The sequence below is a fragment of the Felis catus genome, chromosome B1 (genome assembly GCF_018350175.1).
Source record: "Felis catus isolate Fca126 chromosome B1, F.catus_Fca126_mat1.0, whole genome shotgun sequence".
NCBI lineage: Eukaryota > Metazoa > Chordata > Mammalia > Carnivora > Felidae > Felis > Felis catus.
Genome location: NC_058371.1, coordinates 119,433,098 through 119,452,113, shown reverse-complemented (window position 1 = coordinate 119,452,113; position 19,016 = coordinate 119,433,098). Strand labels below are relative to the sequence as shown.

Sequence of the window (19,016 nt, the reverse complement as noted above, 5' to 3'; positions counted from 1 at the left end):
AAATTAGAAGTGAATGTTATGAGGTGCCCAATAAATATGGTTATCCTTCCTCACATGTACATGTTGGTCTCTTACATGCCATTTCACAATGACAAATCTTTTATTATTTATGAATTCCTATACTGTCGGTACTCTCAGATAGAAAAATATCTCAATATTTTTCATTGAGGCTCTAAAGAGATGTTAATAAAAACAACTGTTATTCTAGTCCATCTTCATTCTTACATAGTACAGCTTTTATCAAGGTAGGAAGGTTAGCTGATTGAGTAGCATAGATAGTACATGGCTTCAAAATTCTATTTCAGTCTGTACTTCCTAGAACTTTTTTAAAAAGTTTTACAATGGTCTTCAGCATTTACCATGCAGATTTCTTGTTTGCTATGTACAGGATTTATTGAACAAATATTTCAAAAGAGCCTGCAAGCATGATATTTAGGCTCACTGAACGTTTATAGAGTTTGGTCTAAGTAGAAAACTCCATGCCTCTAGTACAACAGCTAACTGATTTCTCTAATTTCAACAAGTTTGAAGGGAAGTGAAAGAGTTATAATATGATGTAGACTTGTATACTAAAGATCACCTTAAAATGCAGCTGTGGGAGCAAAAAAAAAAAAAAAAAAAAAAAAGGAAGCTTTGTACTATTACCACAAGAAACTTTTGCCCCTAACCACACAGAATTCTAATTTAGTCTGGGGAAAAGAAATATTACAGCTCCATTTTTCTTTTCTGTAAAATAAAGATGTATAAATAATTTAAGAAAATTGTGCTTTTTCTACATTTTTAAGACTCTTATAAATAGTATATCGGTATCATGGAAATAATTGAAGGTCTTGACCCAAATGAAATTCCACGAATCCATTGGTCTGGAACTTCCTGAAACATCAGAAAAACTCTTTCTCTTTCTGTATGAATCTTTCTTACTGTGTTAGTAGAAGAAACAAACACTGTTCTTTCTGCCCCATCTGTTTGAGTGGTAATGAATGATCCATGCTCAAGAAGTGAAGACTTCTGAAGACTTGCGAAGGTTTTTTTGTTTTATTTGTATCCTTGTTAAAGCGATATGAGTGAAAGCATCTATTTGTTTTTTTAATTGAAGTATAATTAACATACAGTGTTATATTAGTTTAACATGTACAACATATTGATTAAACAATTCTGTATATTAATGCTCGTCACAATAAACTATTTAAACTTTCTTTTGGTTAATGTGTGCTAAGAGCAGTCTCCCACAAGAGACTGGCTTGTGAAGCTGAGGATAAACCATGATGTTTGTTGTTTTTCTCCTGTGGACAGAAGCCCCCAATGCGTCCAACTTGAAAATTGTAAGAATGGACAGGACAGCTGGATGTGTAACTGGAGGGGAAGAGATTTACCTTCTCTGTGACAAGGTTCAGAAAGGTAAATATATGCTCCAGTCTCAAGGTGTCAAATGTAATTCTGAGTGTGTCTGTGAGTCCCTTTTTGACAGTAAATCGCATAATATCCCTCTTCTGCCATAGAACTCCTTTAGAAAATTTACACATTTCACCTCTCCCAAATATGTCTGTGTTTTTTTTAACCCAACTAATTCATTTAAAAAATTTTAAAGTAGTGGGACACCTGGTTGGTTCAGTGGGTTAAGTGTCTGACTCCTGATTTTCGGTCAGGTCATGATCTGGTTCACGTGTTCGAGCTCCACATCGGGCTCGGGATTTTCTCTCTCCCTCTCTCTCTGCCCCTCCCCACTCATGCTTGCTCTCTTTCTCGAAACCAATAAATAAACATTAAAAAGATTTTTTTTTCAATAGAAGTAAAGAGAATTAAGAAAATAATGACAATTGTAATCAGTGACATTGAAGTGTTTCTGTACTTTAAATTTTGCTATCTGAACTTAGTTAAACTAAAATAAATGAGTAATAATAGTTCATGCTTCACACTCACACACACACACACACACACGCGCACATGGACACAGAATAAATAATGCTTTACATAGTATAAAATCGTTTCTTTTGTTTATCTTGCACGGTTTTGTTGCAACACTGAGAAGCTGAGAGAGCTTCTCCAGATACTTTCATGTGACACTCTGATGTCATTAAGAAAAAGAAAGAGAATAGGAACCGTGGGGAAATTCTCAGAGCATGTGTCTCAGAATTTTCACTTTCAGAAAACATTCTTGGCATTTACCTTTCATTAGCTATGATACAAGATATATAAATTAGCAAAAGCTGAAGGAGATTGTGTTATTTTCTCAAACAACTCATTTTTAAAATACAGTGATAGAATGTCTAGTGTAATAAAGATCTACTCACTACAAAATGATGAGCATTTTCAAAGTAAGGAGTGCGTAACCAAAAATATAGCTCCTAAATAAAAGAAGGATGACTTTAAAAAAAGAAAATTCTCATTTGAGGCAAATGGCCTGAGGTTAAAAAGTCAGAAAAAATGGGATCAGATTGTAAGGTAAAGGCATATATCTTTATCCAAAAAATGTTTACACTTTCTGTGCATATCCTGGTATTAGTCTTTTAACCCATTGTATCCAAGTAATATGCATTTCCAAATTCTTGGTGTGCATACAGTGAGTAAACACAATCTGAGTACCTTTATTTGTAAATGTGATTCTTAATCATTATCATTACATCTCTTATTAAAAGAAGTGCTATAGCTGCCTGTCTTAAAGCATCTTAGTAACTAGATTTAAGGGAGTCCTACCTGAGAGAAAGGGAATCAACCAGGAGATAGTGAGATGTTTTATCCACCTCCAACCCCAACATTTCTAAAATTCTGTGGGTGTTTTTGGTTTTGTTTTTTTGTTTGAGAGAGAGAGAGAGAGAGAGAGAGAGAGAGAGAGAGAGAGAGTATGATCAGTGAAAGGACAGAAGGAGAAGGAGAGAGAGAGAATCCTAAGCAGGCTCCACGCCCAGGCTCACAAGACCATGAGATCATGACCTGAACCAAAATCAAGAGTTGGATGCTTAACTGACTGAGCCACCTGGGCATCCCTAAAATTCTATTTAAATCGAAATATGAACTTAGTTTTCATAAGTCAGTAGTGCAGTCCCTCCTATAAAATGGGAAGTGAATCCAGAGAGATGTCAATCTGAGTTATACTGTCATATTTCTGCAGAAGTAGAGTCCATGATGCAAGTGTGAAATTTAGGCAGTCTAATCCAAAGGGACTTGACCAATATAATATTTGTAACAACTTCTCAATGTGGACTGATAAAGTATTATAGGGAAGCAGCATAGTAGAATGAGTGTGAGCCTGGATGGAGTCTGTGTTCAAATTCTGGCTTCTCCATTTACTAGCTGTTCAACCTTGGATGAGTTACTTAATCTCTTTGCACTCCAGTTTCTCTTCTGCAAAATGAGGATATTAATAGTACACCTGCATTTCAAAGTTATTGTGGGGGTTAAGTCAGTTAATGTATACATATAATTCACTTAAATTAGTGCTTGCCATGTAGTTAACTTCATGTAAGTTAAATATTATTATGTAGATCTATATCGAGTTTGAACCACCTTTTGGGGTTCTGACATTCCTCAATATCCTTCATGTTCCTCAGGAATGATTTGGGTTAGTGATGGAGAAGTGAGAAAGGCAAAGACTGATTAAGAGAAAAGTCAGACTGAATGGGTAAATCTAATATTCTCTCAATGTAAATGAAACTCAGGGTCCATTACTGTGGTAACTAATAAAGAAAATTTCAGTAATTTTGAAAATTTCAAATGATTTAAAAGTCTATTTCTTAGTAACTACTTTTTTAAATGTTTAAGTACATTGTAGGTAAAATCTTGAACCAGCTGAAAGTTTAGCATGTTGTGAAATATTATTATGTGAAATTAAACACCTGAATGTGACTGTTTGCAGATGACATCCAAATTCGATTTTATGAAGAGGAGGAAAATGGTGGAATCTGGGAAGGATTTGGAGATTTTTCTCCCACAGATGTTCATAGACAAGTAAGTGGATGATGATAATGCTGATGATGATGATTTTGCATTTTCTGTCTCGTTGAAATTCAGTACTTAATTTCCATATATGAAAAAGGAAAAATCATACTTATTTAACTTTCATAAAAGAGTACTATTTTGAAGACTCTCGCAGGTCTTCAGAAAAGTCACCTACCATAGAATTATGAGCAAAGCCTTAGTCCATTGGCTCTGAAACCATGTCAAGACATTTCATTTGGATGTCTGATCACCTAACCATTAAGGCAGTGGCCCTTGGGTCTATTAGTGGAAATATTTTAAGTTTTTGTATTAGACTGCTCAGACTGCCATAACAAAATACCATAGATTAGGTGTATTAAACAACAGAAATTTATTTCATCACAGTTCTGGAGGTTAGAAGTCCCAGATCAAGGCCCAACAGGGTTGGTTATTGGTTTAAAGCTCTCTCCTCCTGGCTTGCAGACAGCTGCCTCTGGCTCTGTCCCCCCATGACAGAAAGAGAGAGAGAGAGAGAGAGAGAGAGAGTAAGCTCTCTGGTGTCTCTTCCTATAGGAACACTAATCCTATCCAATCACAACCCAACCCTCATGATCTCATTTAACATTAATTATTCCCATAAAAGCCATTTTCCCAAATAACGCCACAGTAGAGGTTAAGGCTTCAAAATACGAGTTCTGAAGGAACACAATCAGTCCATTACGGTGTTCTACTAGAGTAATTATGACAACACTTTGAAAAGGTTTTCTAATGAAAAGTATTGAAAGGAAGAGTCTTCTACTATAGGCTGATATCATCATGATAAATCAAGATTTCCCAGTGACAACTGAGTGTATGACTAAGAGATAGAAATGCTATATCCCCGTCTCCATCACTCTGAGTGATTGAGAAATACTATTTTCACACACACAAAATTGGAAACAATCCAAATGTCCACCAATAAGTGGCCAGTAAATAAATTATGGTGTGTCTGTGTGATGAACTATTACGCAGTTATTAAAGAGAATGTGTAATCTCTGAATATGGAAAAAACCTCAAACATACAACATTAAAAATTTTTTAAAGATATAAAACCAAGCGATGTCAGAAAGATTGAATGTTCACGTTTGCATATGCATAAGGAAACTATGGAAGAATGCAAAAAGAATTAATAATTTCACTGTGTTTACCTCTGGGGACAGGCACACCGTGGGGACCACCTAGATGGGGGACGGGAGTTGGCAAGGAGAATTTTCACTATATGCCATTGTATACCTTTCTGTATTTTACAAAGTCTTGAACCTTGTGAATACACCACATAGTGAAAAAAAAAAAAAATCAAACAAGAAACTGTAAAAATGCCTAACTATTGTGGCACTGACAGAAATTAATGAAGAGGTTGTCTTAGAGGTGTTACAGAATGCCCTCTGTCCCTAGAGCGTTGGCCATCCTCCCTTCAAAATACACGGACCCTGTTAGGATGTCTCTGCAGGATTTAGCTTCCTCTTCTCATCAGCCAACCTGTGGGCTCATTGTAGTAGCACATTTTCACTCTCTCTTTCGACAACCAGTCTTTCTGATGTTGCCTTGTAAATAATTTTGGAGCACTTTAAGGCTGATTTAGAAGAGAAGAAGGAGGTGTGTGCAATGCATTTTACTCATATGATTATTTTCAACTGGAAGGCATTTAAAATATTAGACAAATAAAAATAAAGATTTGCAAAATATTAGCATAGTCTCATTTAAAAAAATTTTTTTAACGTTTTATTTTTGAGACAGAGAGAGACAGAGCATGAACGGGGGAGGGGCAGAGAGAGAGGGAGACACAGAATCGGAAGCAGACTCCAGGCTCTGAGCCATCAGCCCGGAGCCCGATGCGGGGCTTGCACTCACGGACCGCGAGATCGTGACCTGGGCTGAAGTCGGACACCTAACCGACTGAGCCACCCAGGCTCCCCTAGCATAGTCTCATTTTAATTCACAGTGGCAATTTAATCACAATGTATGGGTATAGAATTCTGAGTTTGTAACTTTCTCTAGGATGCTATATTTTTTAGTTTAATTAAACATAATTATTAATACGTTTAATGAGTAGCATTGCTGGAAAAACAAAATGTAGGCCTACCCTAATGTTTGGGTCTTTGTATCCTGCAGTTTGCCATCGTCTTCAAAACGCCAAAGTACAAAGATGTCAACATCACAAAACCGGCTTCCGTATTTGTCCAACTTCGGAGGAAATCTGATTTGGAAACTAGCGAACCCAAACCTTTTCTCTACTACCCTGAAATCAAAGGTAATTGGGTTACTTACATTCTTGTGACTGTTCCCATAAAAGGACAATGCTGATTAGAAGAGATTAGTTGTTCACTTCCTTTGAATGGCTTCCTAGGAACTTGCCCCTGGGCCCATGGTACTTATTTTTAGAGAAGAGAGAAGTAATATACTATTTTGGGGTCATGGAATTGAGTCCAGCCTTTCAAAATAATCTTATTTTTACCAAGCTTATATGAGATTTAGACAGTTGAGAATTTGTCTTTGAATCTGAGAATCTGTCATTTATTGAGGATCTCGGGGTTTGGGCAGTTGAGATGGACGTTATGATAAGGCTTGCTGTTCAAGAGATTCAGCCCCTCCATCATCTGGCCTTAGGCGATAAAACAGGATACTCAGCCACCATGCAGTGCAGAACCATAAAAATGAATAAAACACCATTCTTTTCCTCACAAAAGATACCCTGAGAAGGGGAGATAGTCTCCTTACATATTTATAGTGTGATTTATGATTTTGATAAGCTCCAAAAGGGAAGTATCTACAAACACCTATGAGAATGCCAAAGAGAGAGGACCCTTAATTCTATAGAAGCCACCAAGAAGTAGGCTTCTTCAAGGTCCTTCAACCTAGGGGTGTATTTCAATAGTTAGGTGAGAAACAAGGAAGGAAAGTGTTTCCTAGGCTTAGAAACTTGAGGAGCTGAACAATTAATGTTAGTTCAGAGAGAAGTGAGCCTTTTGGGCATGGAGATGGACCACTGAAGACCAAGACAGGTAAGGAAGGCCAAGGCCAGGCTCAGAAGTGCTGTGATTGGCAGCTGAAGAATTCTGATTGATCTGGATAAGGGAATTACCAGGCCTATTTGGGATTGGAATGATGGCTCTGACTTCCTTATATGGACACTGAGGGAACTGTCTGAGCAGCAGATGAAGAGTCCGAAGAGTAATGCAAGAATCCAAGTGAGAAATGGGGAGGTTCCTAAAGGTATTAGTGTAAGGAATGCAAGGAGACAGCGGCGTTAAGCCCCAGATGCTGGTTGAGGTAGGAGGTGAAGGAGAAATTCAGGAGTCATAGATGGTTCTAGGAATCCCAGCCTAGGAAGGTTGTTACGTGCTTGAGTTGGTGAAAGAATCCAGGGAGCAAAAGTACGTTTGAGTGGACAGAGAGGGAGCTCAGTTTAAAACATGTTGCATTTTTGGTTCCTCTGGCAAATTCCTAATAAGCCAATCAAAAGGCAGGACTGGAACTCAACAGGGCAAGGTGGGAAATTCAGCATTGAGTGTATTTAATAGGCCCCTAAATGGGAAAATTACTCAAAGATATTTCTTAACCTGGAGTCCACTGACCCCAAGAGGTCCAAGGATAGAAATGGATTTTAGTATAATCAGCTTTTTTTGTAATTTTACATATTGATAGGTAGGATTCTAAGAAAAGATCCATAACACTTCACAAGACTGGAAAAGGGGTTATGGCACAAACAAAATCAGAAACCCTTGGATTAGAGGGAAGTGAGACCATAGTGGGAGGTCAATGAAATGATCGTCACAGAGCACCCAGGTCCTGGCTGATGTCTGAAGCCACAAAGGTGCTGCAGTGATGATCCACATGAGTGTTGGATCCTGTGGTAACAACATGTGATGTGTGATCCTTGAAGAGGGCTTCTTTGCCTGTAACTCATGTTGTGGTGGGAGCATTTAGAAGATGATTCCATGAGTTCTTGTTTCTTCTCAGAGATCGTGACCTGTTTACTGATGGTCCCGATTCACAGCATTCCATTACTGTGGTGTGAAAACATTATCAACAAAAGAGCCTTTTTCCCCCCAGTCCACATAAGATTTCATGCAAAATCCCAGTGCGTACACCTGACAGGCTCTGGTTAAAGTGGAAGTGGAGAGGGTTGCCTGGGTGGCTCGGTTGGTTGAGCGTCTGACTCTCGATTTCAGTTCAGGTCATGGTCTCACAGTTCATGAGTCCGAGTCCCATGTCAGGCTTTGCGCTGGCAGCTTGGAGGCTGCTTGGGATTCTCTCTCTCCCTCTGTCTCTGCCCCTTCTCCACTCGCTCTCTCTCTCTTACTCTCTTTCTCTCTCAAAGTAAAGAAAAAGCATTAACAAAATTAAATAAATAAATAAATAACTACAGTGGAGGTGGGGAGCCAGCCCACCTGCCCTCACTTCCCCACCCAGTGACAACCTGAGGTCTTCCAAATGCTTCAGTCTGCATAAAGATGAAAATCATTGCTTTTGATTAAACACTCTTTTTTAGACACAGGAGAGACATTTTTGGACTTTCTGAGGGAAAAAATTAATTTCTTCTCCTAAAATATGTCTTAACATAATGTCCATTTTTTTCAACACAGAGAATTATGTTTAAAAAGGATACCCAGATTACCTACACATGTATGCATCGAGAAACATTCAAAGCTGAGCTTGGTTTCTAGGCTGCCAGTCTACCTTTTCCAGTGGTATTTGTCCATCAAAAGAGTGAGATACAGCAAGGGCATGTTCAGGTGTTCATTCATAATAGGATCTGTCAGATGCTCAGGTTAGAGAATGGGGTCTCCTGAAAGTTCAAATTCCTACCTGTATGCTTCAAGCACTTCCAGGCTGTCATTGACTAAAAGCTCCATGTAATACAAACAAATAAGAAGAATCATCTGGAAAAATAAGAGTTAGAAGTTGAGCTCCACAGAAAGAATGGCCACCATATATTGTGACATATATTTATTCATTGTGAGATTGGAACTGTTTTATTGAAGGTAACAAATTACCTTGGTCAGTAAAACTTTCTGGATTGTAAATCCCAAAATGAAATAATCACAAGGAGAAATAATCACACCAGACATATAACCAGAAAAGTAGTGAGCCGGGGAGCCTAGGTGACTCAGTCAGTTTAGTATCCAACTCTTGATTTCAGCTCAGGTCATGATCTCACAGTTCATGAGTTCAAGCCCCACATCAGGCTCTGTGCTAACAGCGTGGAGCCTGCTTGGGACTCTCCCCACCCCACCCCCCGCCCCTCCCCTGCTCTCTCTCTCACTCTCTCAAAAATAAATATTTTTTAAAAAAGAGAGAGAGAAGTAACAGGCCATTTAATATAAGAGTAAGTGGGGGCACCTGGGTCGCTCAGTTGGTTGAGAGACCGACTTCAGCTCAGGTCATGATCTCATAGTTTGTGAGTTCAAGCCCCGCGTCGGGCTCTGTGCTGACAGCTCAGAGCCTGGAGCCTGCTTCTGATTCTGTGTCTCCCTCTCTCTCTGGCCCTCCCTCACTCATGCTCTGTATCTCTCTGTCTCAGAAATAAATAAACATTTAAAAAAAATTTTTTTAAATAAGAATATAAGAGTAAGTGTATGAAAATGAATTAAAACTATACAACCCAGGGAATCTTTGTGTACATTTCTCAGAGGTCATTGAACACACCTTCCACTGCCCCAGCCCCTGCAGTCATTCCCTGTGTCAATTTTGTGTAGTTGATTATTTTTATCAGTAAGCAAAATTGTCCTATCAATGAATTTAGGTATCTATTGTCTTCTTCCACCCTCCAATAGGAAGAATATTCTTTAGTTCATAGATTTGGTCTTTCATGTTCATTAGTACATTTCCAACATCTAGAACATTATATGTCATATATTTTATTTTGTTTTAAGTAGTCTCAATGCCCATGTAGGGCTTGAACTCACGACTCTGAGATCAAGAGCTGCATGCACTGCCAACCGAACCAGCCAGGCGTCCCTTAGTAGATGTCATATAGTAGATGCTGAGATATATCTGAGAGCTGGCTTTTTTTTTAAGTTTTAATTTTAATTCCAGTTAGTTAATACACAGTGCTATATTAGCTTTAGGTGTACAACATAGTGATTCAGTAATTTTATACATTACTCAGTGCTTGTCATGGTAAGTATACTTTTGATCCCCTTTACCAGTTTCACCCATCCCCCACCAGTCTCCTGGTAACCACCAGTTTGTTCTTTATATTTAAGGGTCTGGTTTTTTGTTTGTCTCTTTTTTCTTTGTTCATTTGTTTTGTTTCTTAAATTCCACAAATGAGTGAAATAATATGGTATTTGTCTTTCTCTGACTGACTTGTTTTGCTTAGCATAATGCTCTGTAGCTCCATCCATGTCATTGTAAATAGCAAGATCTTATTTTTTTATGCCATACACACACACACACACATAGATATATATATGTATATATATATCTATGTATATATATATATGTATATATATATATGTATATATATATATGTGTGTGTGTGTATATATATATATATATATATATATATATATATATCACATTTTCTTTATCCACTCATCAATTGATGGACTCTTGAGCTGCTTCCATATCTTGGCTCTTATAATATGGGAGCTGACTTATTGACTGACCAACCAAGTTGCCATCCTTATCCCAAAGGCTGTTAATTTGTTGGGTGCCATCAAGGAGGACATCAGACAAAGAGATATAACGTATTCCTTTCATTGTACAGAAGCATCTATTCCAGAACTCAACATCTGATATAGTTATTGACCTAGTACCTCATGAAAATGTCATGGACATGGTTGGGCTTAGGGAAGACAAGTTAAATAATCGAGAGAGGGACAATTGGCAAAGGAAGAAGATAGTTGAGGAACTGCTATATGAACGGCAAAAAAAAAGACCATGTGATTTTTCAGTCTGAAAAGGTGGAGAATCAGAAGAAATGAAATCATAATCTTTAAACTATGAAAGGAATGCTTAGGATAGATGCAGACATCTTTACTAGCACACTAGAACCCAAAAAACGCGAATGAGGTACTTTTGAAGGCATACACATATCAAAACGAGGTGGATACTAAAAGTTTATCTACATTTGTGAACTAGACTATTATCTGCAATCACCAATTATTAAAGGAAGCAAAGACATTTTGGAGTGTTTCCCAAAGAATGGCAGTCTAACAGAATGGAAAGCTCACTGGCTTTGAATCTCATCTTCACTCTGCCCTGACCTCTGACAAGTCCCTTAATCATCCTAGCTTTTGTTTCCTTTTCTGTAAAAGGAGGGACCACTTAGGTCCCTTCTAGAATAGGTTGATGTTTCATAGTACAACCCATGCTGCCACTGTCAAAGGCAGACCACAGGGATACATGAATATGATGAGACTATCTCCATGTTCAATTCTGGGGAAATTCAGGCTGGTTCTTTTATTTAAAAACTTGTCATAATGAAATATTCTGTATCAGTTTCTTGTCGCTGAAATCTTAATGGATGTATAATAGTTAATATTTTTAAAGTGACTGAAAAGTTCCCATTTTACAGTAAAATAAAACCATTGAACATCTCTGTTTTATAAAACAAAAAGTACATAGCGAGTACCAAATGATCTCTTTGGTAGAACACGTCAGCAGATAACATGTACTGCTGAAGATGAATAAGTTGTCTGCTTCCCTCTTGTGTTTCATATTTCTAATGAACTAATATTCTAGGTGAGATCCCCAGTTTAGAGGATGAGTAATAAGTATGACTATTAGTTGGTTATAGTACAACTGATGGAAAATTTTTATAAATCTGTTCAAAACCTTTGAAAAGGAAATTTGTAAAGTTTCTCTACTTTGAGGCCAACCCTTTCTAGTAGAAGCACATTCTCTTCAAAGTTGACCCACATTGGCTTTCTTCCTAACAGGTCTGGACATGATCCATTTTTAAAGGATTATTTTAAGGGTACTTTGCTATCCTACTTTTCCATGTTTCAGTCTTCCAGCTGTGCTCAGGTGACTGCAATAATCAGTAAAAGCATTCTTTCAAGCCCTGAGGTGGCTGAAATAACCACAAAATTAGAAATAAGTAGAGATCTTTCTGGACGTAAGCAATGGCCAAAACTAACATTGAAGAATTGGAAATAGGACAATTGTTAAGTATCAGGCTGCTGATTGAAAAAAAAAAAAAAGAATACCACATTGCCTGTTTATTTAAACAGAAATTTTACATCACCCTTTCAGTCCAAAAGAGAGAAGGGGAAAAAAAAAATACATGATAGGAAAATGAGAGAAGAGAAAGGGAAACAGAAAGAAGAAACAAGAGCTCAATAATGGACCACAATGGCAGTGGGCTGGGGAGAACAGATAGTGAGAAGCAAAAGAAAAACTACAACGACACGAGGAATGAGGAATGATAGTGTAAATGGCATCTAGACCTGGACAGCCAAAAATCTCAGAGGGCATCACTGTGTTTTAAGTCAAGTCTTTAGACTTTCGGCCTCCTGTATCTCCTCAGTCACCAATGACTACCAATCCCTCTTTCACTGCATTCCTGGGGTCCACCCATTTGTATTATCACGGTGACCACTAAGGAACAGCCCCATTCCCTCCCGTTTGCACTGTCTCTGCCTCTCACTTTGACTCTTTGTTTTGTCCTACACACCAGTGGCAGATGAATCTTCTTAAACTAGCACGCTGTACACATCATCCCCCAGTTCAGAAACATCCAGTGGCCCTCCTGCTTGCAAACCCCTTGGGTTCACAATCCAGGAGCCCGACAGTGTGGTTCCAGTCAGCCCCACTTCTCAAGACTTTCTTATGCTAAACTCTCACTTCAGCTAGACTGATCCATAAGCACACAGTGCGCATTCTCTCCTTCATTATTTTGCCTCTACATCCCATTTCCAGCTCATCCTCCCATTGCCCTCTCCTGATATAAAGTGGATTCTGGAAAGCTTTTCCTGAATTTTCCAGCCCATAGGTACTTCCTGGAAGTTCTCCTTTGACCCCCTGGAACACTGCTTTGCAACCATAAATTTAACACAGAGAGCTTTATGATGCTATCTCTCCCAAGTCTTTCCCCCACAACCTTTCAATTGTATTGGAGGGTTCTTGACAGCAAAGACCTTGTTCATTCTTCTCTTTCTCCTTAGCACTTAGCTCACAGTAGATGCATTACAAATGTTAGTTGGTTGGTAATAGTGGTTTGTATGACCAAATGAAAATGCTCAATATTGTTTTTCTTCTCCGGTATCTCTAGTATCTTAATAATTGATGGGAAGTCTAGTCTTTCGCTAATTTGAATGACACTGGGGACTTCAGAAACTGTTGTTTCTTAACTGTAGAGAGGATTTGGGTGTGTACTGTTCTGTGGTCTCTCTGAGGCTGGTTCTGCGTCTTCATAGCCATTGGAATAAATATAATGCTTCTTGAAATTTGGCATCTCTTCCTCCTTGGGTGATTTCTGTTTCCCTTTAAGATGTTTAAAAATACCATCAGAATCAATATTCTTTCTGTGGCTAGTTGTGGAATTGAATCAGTCTTTTCTCCTTTGGTTTCTCTTCCTTTAACTACAGATAAAGAGGAAGTGCAGAGGAAACGGCAGAAGCTCATGCCTAATTTCTCTGATAGTTTCGGCGGCGGTAGTGGTGCTGGAGCTGGAGGTGGAGGCATGTTTGGCAGTGGCGGTGGAGGAGGGGGTGCCGGAGGTACGGGTCCAGGTACGAATTGAGTCTCCTCTTTCTAAAGCTTTTCCCGTTGGAGAAGCTAGAATTGTCTTTCCCTAGATTTCCCAGATGGTCTGTGGGTTGAGTGGCTGTGACGTTACTGAGTGTGACATAGGAAATTAATTAAAATTTTAATAAGTGTATTTTTTCAAAGAAATCCATGTTCATTTGGCAATATGTAGATAATACCAAAAACTCTAAGAAGAAAAACAGTCACTCAAGTTCAGTTATATGAAGAACGTGTCTATTAACGTTTTGGTATATTTTCTTCCTTTCTTCCTCCTTCCCTCCCTTCCTTCCTTCTTTGCTTCTATACTTGTCTTGGTTTTCTTTGGCAACATTAAAAAGATTTCATGTTATATATACTAGCATTGTAGAATATCTGAAGACACATAAAATCCTGCCATCGAAGGTTAACTTCTTCTAATTTTATTCTGTGCAAACGTCACAGTAGATATTTTTTGCATTTTCATGAGTACAGCTACAATCCTCATAATGCATTGTATTTAATCTATTTACCTACGTTAGTTATTTATTATCATAAATGATTGTGTATATGGAGTCATATATGCTGCTTTTCCCTAATGGGTTAACATAAGCATTTCCTCCGTGGTAATATAAATATTATGTAAGCATAATTTCTTAAGGATCATTTTAATGACTCATATTTCACCAAGTGAATATTCCATAGTATTACTTACTTGAATGCGTTTCCTGTTTTTTATTGTTTTTACTGATCTCCTTTGTCCACGTTGTTTTTCTTTTATTCCAGACTGTTTTTGTAAATTAGATTCTTTGAAGTAAAATTACAATGTCAGAGAGTATGACCTCTAATTTTACGTACGACTTTTTATGCTTCCACCAAAAATGCATGAGCATGCACAGTGTGGTCATGTTTCCTTGAGGACTCGGTAGTTCGTATTTTGTTTGGTTCAGTTTTTCCTGCCAGACATTATTTCAAGGCCCTCTGTGTCAGCAAGTCTGAGTTTGGGTGGTGAGCACTCCCACACAACAGTGGGAGACTTTCTCCAGCGTGAACTCCTCCATGCTGCCCCAGGCCTGGGCATTGTCTGAGTTGCCAAAATGTAAACTTGGTCCGAGTGGAATTCTGATCATCCATGATCCCCACAATGTGTCTTACTAACTCACAATGGCAGCACCATGTCGGGCACTCTGCCCTCCCACACCAAAGCCTGTGCTCACCTGAGGGAAGGACACCAAACTTTGCTGACTCTTCATAAAACACACACACACACACACACACACACACACACACACACACACCCATCATGAGGTTTCATTTGTTTTGCTTGCCATTTCAGGGTATGGCTTCCCCCACTATGGATTCCCTACATACGGTGGAATTACCTTCCATCCTGGAACCACTAAATCTAATGCCGGGATGAAACATGGTAAGTAATACAGTTTTTTTTCCAATAGTGAAAAAAGAATAAAAAATTAAAAGTTTTATATTATTACTCATCACATTGTCATCTTGAAAAAATTTGATAAATGCAGGTAAACTGAGAAGATACTTTTGCATAAAAAAATGTTATTTCCTGTGGCAAATATAAATTCTATTTCCAATCTTATGTTTCTACTTATATATTTACTTCTTAAGTGACATGAACAAGGGGAAGAAAAGAGCATTAAAAAGGGGCATATGGGGGCGCCTGGGTGGTGCAGTCGGTTAAGGGTCTGACTTCAGCCAGGTCACAATCTCACGGTCTGGGAGTTCGAGCCCTGCGTCAGGCTCTGGGCTGATGGCTCAGAGCCTGGAGCCTGTTTCTGATTCTGTGTCTCCCTCTCTCTCTGCCCCTCCCCCGTTCATGCTCTGTCTCTCTCTGTCCCAAAAATAAACATTGAAAAAAAAATTTTTTTTTAAATAAAAAAAAATTTAAAAAAAAGGGACATATGGAGACACTTGACTAAAAAAGTCACCAAACTTAACTGTCCTCTCCTGTTTTCTTCTCAAATGCTACACTTTTGAAGACATTTTGAGTTTTATAGGGATGGCCTTTCCCCTCAAATGCATCCCTTCATGTGCAGCTGTCACATGCTGTGTTCGTAGCTTGTATTACATGTCCATTCTAGTGTACCCATTGAAGCAATAATACGATAAAGTTTCCCCATGTATTGAATGCCTGTTTGATGTCAGGTGCTATTTCTACGTGTTTTAACTGTCATCCTCATGATTGCTCTAAGGAAAATAGTAATGCCTCCATTTTATGGACAGAGGACACCAACGTTCAGAAAGGTTCATTCACTCACTGAAGACACATATCTGTTATTGGCAGAACCTGGATTTGAACCAGCTCTGCTCACAAAACATAGGTGCTTACATAGTACCTGCCAGATAATATGGTCAGACTGGAAAGAGCACAGAAATGGCTTACCAAGTAACTCCCACACTACAGAATGTGACTTGATATTATGTCTTAACAACTTGCTTGGTTAATTAGCATTAGGAAAAAAATAATTCCTATTTGTTTGGGGTGTTTTGAGAGAGAGAGAGAGAGAGAGAGAGAGAGAGAGAGAGAGGCTCTAGGCTCAGTGAGGAGCCCCACATGGAGCTCGATCTTTCAACCATGAGATCATGACCTGAGCTGAAATCAAGAGTTGGGTGTTTAACTGACTGAGTTACCCAGGCACCCCATAACTCCTGTTTCTTTTTTTATTGTTATTATATGTTATTTAAAAAAATTTTTTTTAACATTTATTTATTTTTGAGAGACAGAGCATGAGTGGGGGAGGGGCAGAGAGAGGGAGACAGAGAATCTGAAGCAGGCTCCAGGCTCTGAGCTCTCAGTGCAGAACCTAATGCAGGGCTCGAACTCACAAACTGTGTGATCATGACCTGAGCTGAAGTTGGAAGCTTAACTGACTGAGCCACCCACGCACCCCATAACTCCTCTGTTTCTATTTAAACCTTAAAAAGTCCACTTCCCTACAATTCACAGAAGAGCTTTACTTCATTTTTCTCCTTTACAAATAAACAGAATGAAATGTAAGTTTTTAAAAGTGTATATGAAATTTTTTTTAAGATCTTGAAAGTTCTTATCACAAAAAAATTGTAACTATGTGTGCTGACTAATGGTAACTCGACTTACTGTGGTGATCATTTGACAATATATACAAATATCAAATCATTATATTGTACACCTGAAACTAATGGAATATGTCACATATAACTCCGTAAAAATGTGTCTTTTAGACGTGAGAGTTTAAAATAGCTCCAAAACAGGTTACCTATGATATGAGTATTTTAAAAGGAATTTCAAATTATTGTTTTTCTTTTCCCTTTGCAGTAAACTTGCCTATCTTTTATCTGACCTTCGCTGAAACAGGGAATTATCACTTAATGGAATTTAGTGAGAAAAATCTGATGTTTCTGCTTTTATCTTAGGAACCATAGACTCCCCATCTAAAAATGACCCTGAGGGTTGCAGCAAGAGTGTGGAGAGAGACACATTGAACCTCTCTGGGAAAGTAACTGAACCCACAGAACAAGATAAGGAGTCTGGCACTGGAGAAGATGAAGTTACCCTGACGTATACAGTAGGAGTAAAGGAAGAGAATTCTAGGTTTCAGGGTAAGTGAGTACACATGTGATTGCATTGTATTGACTGGTGAGGGGATAGGTTGGTTCCAGGTATAGAAGCTATTGTCAGAAGACCGGTTTATTTTCTGTTAATCTAAAAATGATATATCAATATCTTGTTCGGTGTGCTTTTCAGAGTCCTGTATGCCTCTTGAAAAGCATGTGTCAGAGCATTTAATTCACACTGAAATTTCCATTTTCCCTGTGTTATCTCTGAATAAAGTACCAGAATATGCATATGCATTCCCCAGTCATAATTATGCAGTTTTAGGATATCGTGGGAGATAATCTAATTCATTTCCACCACAGATAATAGAGAAGTTCCCATAACTTCAATAGTCTTCTTCCTCTAGACCGTAGTTGGACCATCACACTGAAGTAGAACTTTGCCTGAAAATGAGAACTTTTCCTTTTACCTTGATTCCCTCTTTGAACAATTAGGATTAAGGGGAACAGTGCACTTTGCACGTAATTTGAACCAGTACTCAGTAGAGAAAAGAGAAGGGAAAGAGAGCAAATATTTCAGCTTAGTGGCCTCTTATGGTCTCTATCACATATTCTTTTTTTTAAAATACCACTTTAAAAACATACAAAGCATGGTTAGGTAGGGGACCGTATAAAAACAGGCCACATACTGGTTTTGACCCTCAGGTCCAAATTTGCCTTTTCCTGACCTTGAAGCAAACTTCACAAGAACACGGATGGCTTAGGGAAAGTCTGTCTGTGGCAGAGACGGTGGTTTTTGACACTTTGCCTAACGAGACAGTGGTTTAAGACTCCAATGAAGGATTATTTCATCAAGAGATTGATTATTTACAGTATAGTCAAGCCAGTCAACATTATTTGGAGACTGATTGTTCCCCCTGAAATAACAGACCTATCTAAGTTTCTTTCCCCTAACAAACCACAGACAGAGTTTTCAGATCAGCCTCTGTATTTGTCAGTAAGCCAACGTGCGATTGTGCTTTTGCTAACGAACGCAACCCAGGAGCACCGAAAGGAGCAGATGCAACTAAAACGATGTGTGTCGAGGTATCAGAACACTGGTGTTGATGGTTTTGGCCCCAGGCATGCCATACCCGTAGAGCAAGTATAGGAAACTCCACTGTGATTGTGCTCATTGCCTTGCAGATAACCTCTTCCTAGAGAAGGCTATGCAGCTGGCCAAGCGGCATGCCAATGCCCTTTTTGACTACGCAGTGACAGGAGATGTGAAGATGCTGCTGGCTGTTCAGCGCCATCTCACTGCAGTGCAGGATGAGAATGGGGACAGGTAAGTCAGGACTTTTGCAAACAAAGGTTGTTTTAGGGTAAGGAAGTGAGAAAATCATCATATGCATACTGGCTAGGGATAAAAAGAATTGTTTAAAGGTATTGGGTCCTGTAACTGGAAGACTGTCACGGACAGTCCTGTGTCAGTGAGGTTGAATCCATAATTTGCTTCTCCGGTCCTGTGGTTGCCACCTGTTGGACGTTAGAACATTTAAGCCCTCATCTAAGAGTACATCAGGCTGGGCAAGAAGGATAAGATATGTGCAGGGAGTGGTACGTTTTCAAAAACCTTGCTTTATTTATTGGGATAACATTTGGAATAAAATTTAACAAACACGTATTTATTTATTGGGTTCATAACATCTGCTTTATTTACCAAAATGAGATGACAATAAATGTGGTCCAACCAAATTCCTAAAGCACTGGTTACCCCGGCTGCACAGTTCTCCTGGTAGTAGTCTCAAGAAAAAGCCCAGTAAAGACAGCACCACAACAACGGT

At 38.6% G+C, this 19,016-nt stretch overlaps 1 protein-coding gene across 4 annotated transcripts in view; it reads left to right on the top strand.

The window, feature by feature from the left end:
- Window positions 1–19,016, top strand: part of NFKB1 (nuclear factor kappa B subunit 1) — a 119,047-nt gene that overhangs the window by 80,560 nt on the left and 19,471 nt on the right. For all 4 annotated transcript variants that reach the window (XM_023252904.2, XM_023252903.2, XM_023252906.2 and 1 more), the window contains 7 exons: window positions 1,294–1,398; window positions 3,854–3,945; window positions 6,067–6,205; window positions 13,494–13,637; window positions 14,966–15,055; window positions 17,050–17,235; window positions 18,376–18,517. In XM_023252904.2, coding sequence (XP_023108672.2) covers window positions 1,294–1,398; window positions 3,854–3,945; window positions 6,067–6,205; window positions 13,494–13,637; window positions 14,966–15,055; window positions 17,050–17,235; window positions 18,376–18,517 — 898 coding nt within the window. The remainder of the gene's footprint in view (window positions 1–1,293; window positions 1,399–3,853; window positions 3,946–6,066; window positions 6,206–13,493; window positions 13,638–14,965; window positions 15,056–17,049; window positions 17,236–18,375; window positions 18,518–19,016) is intronic.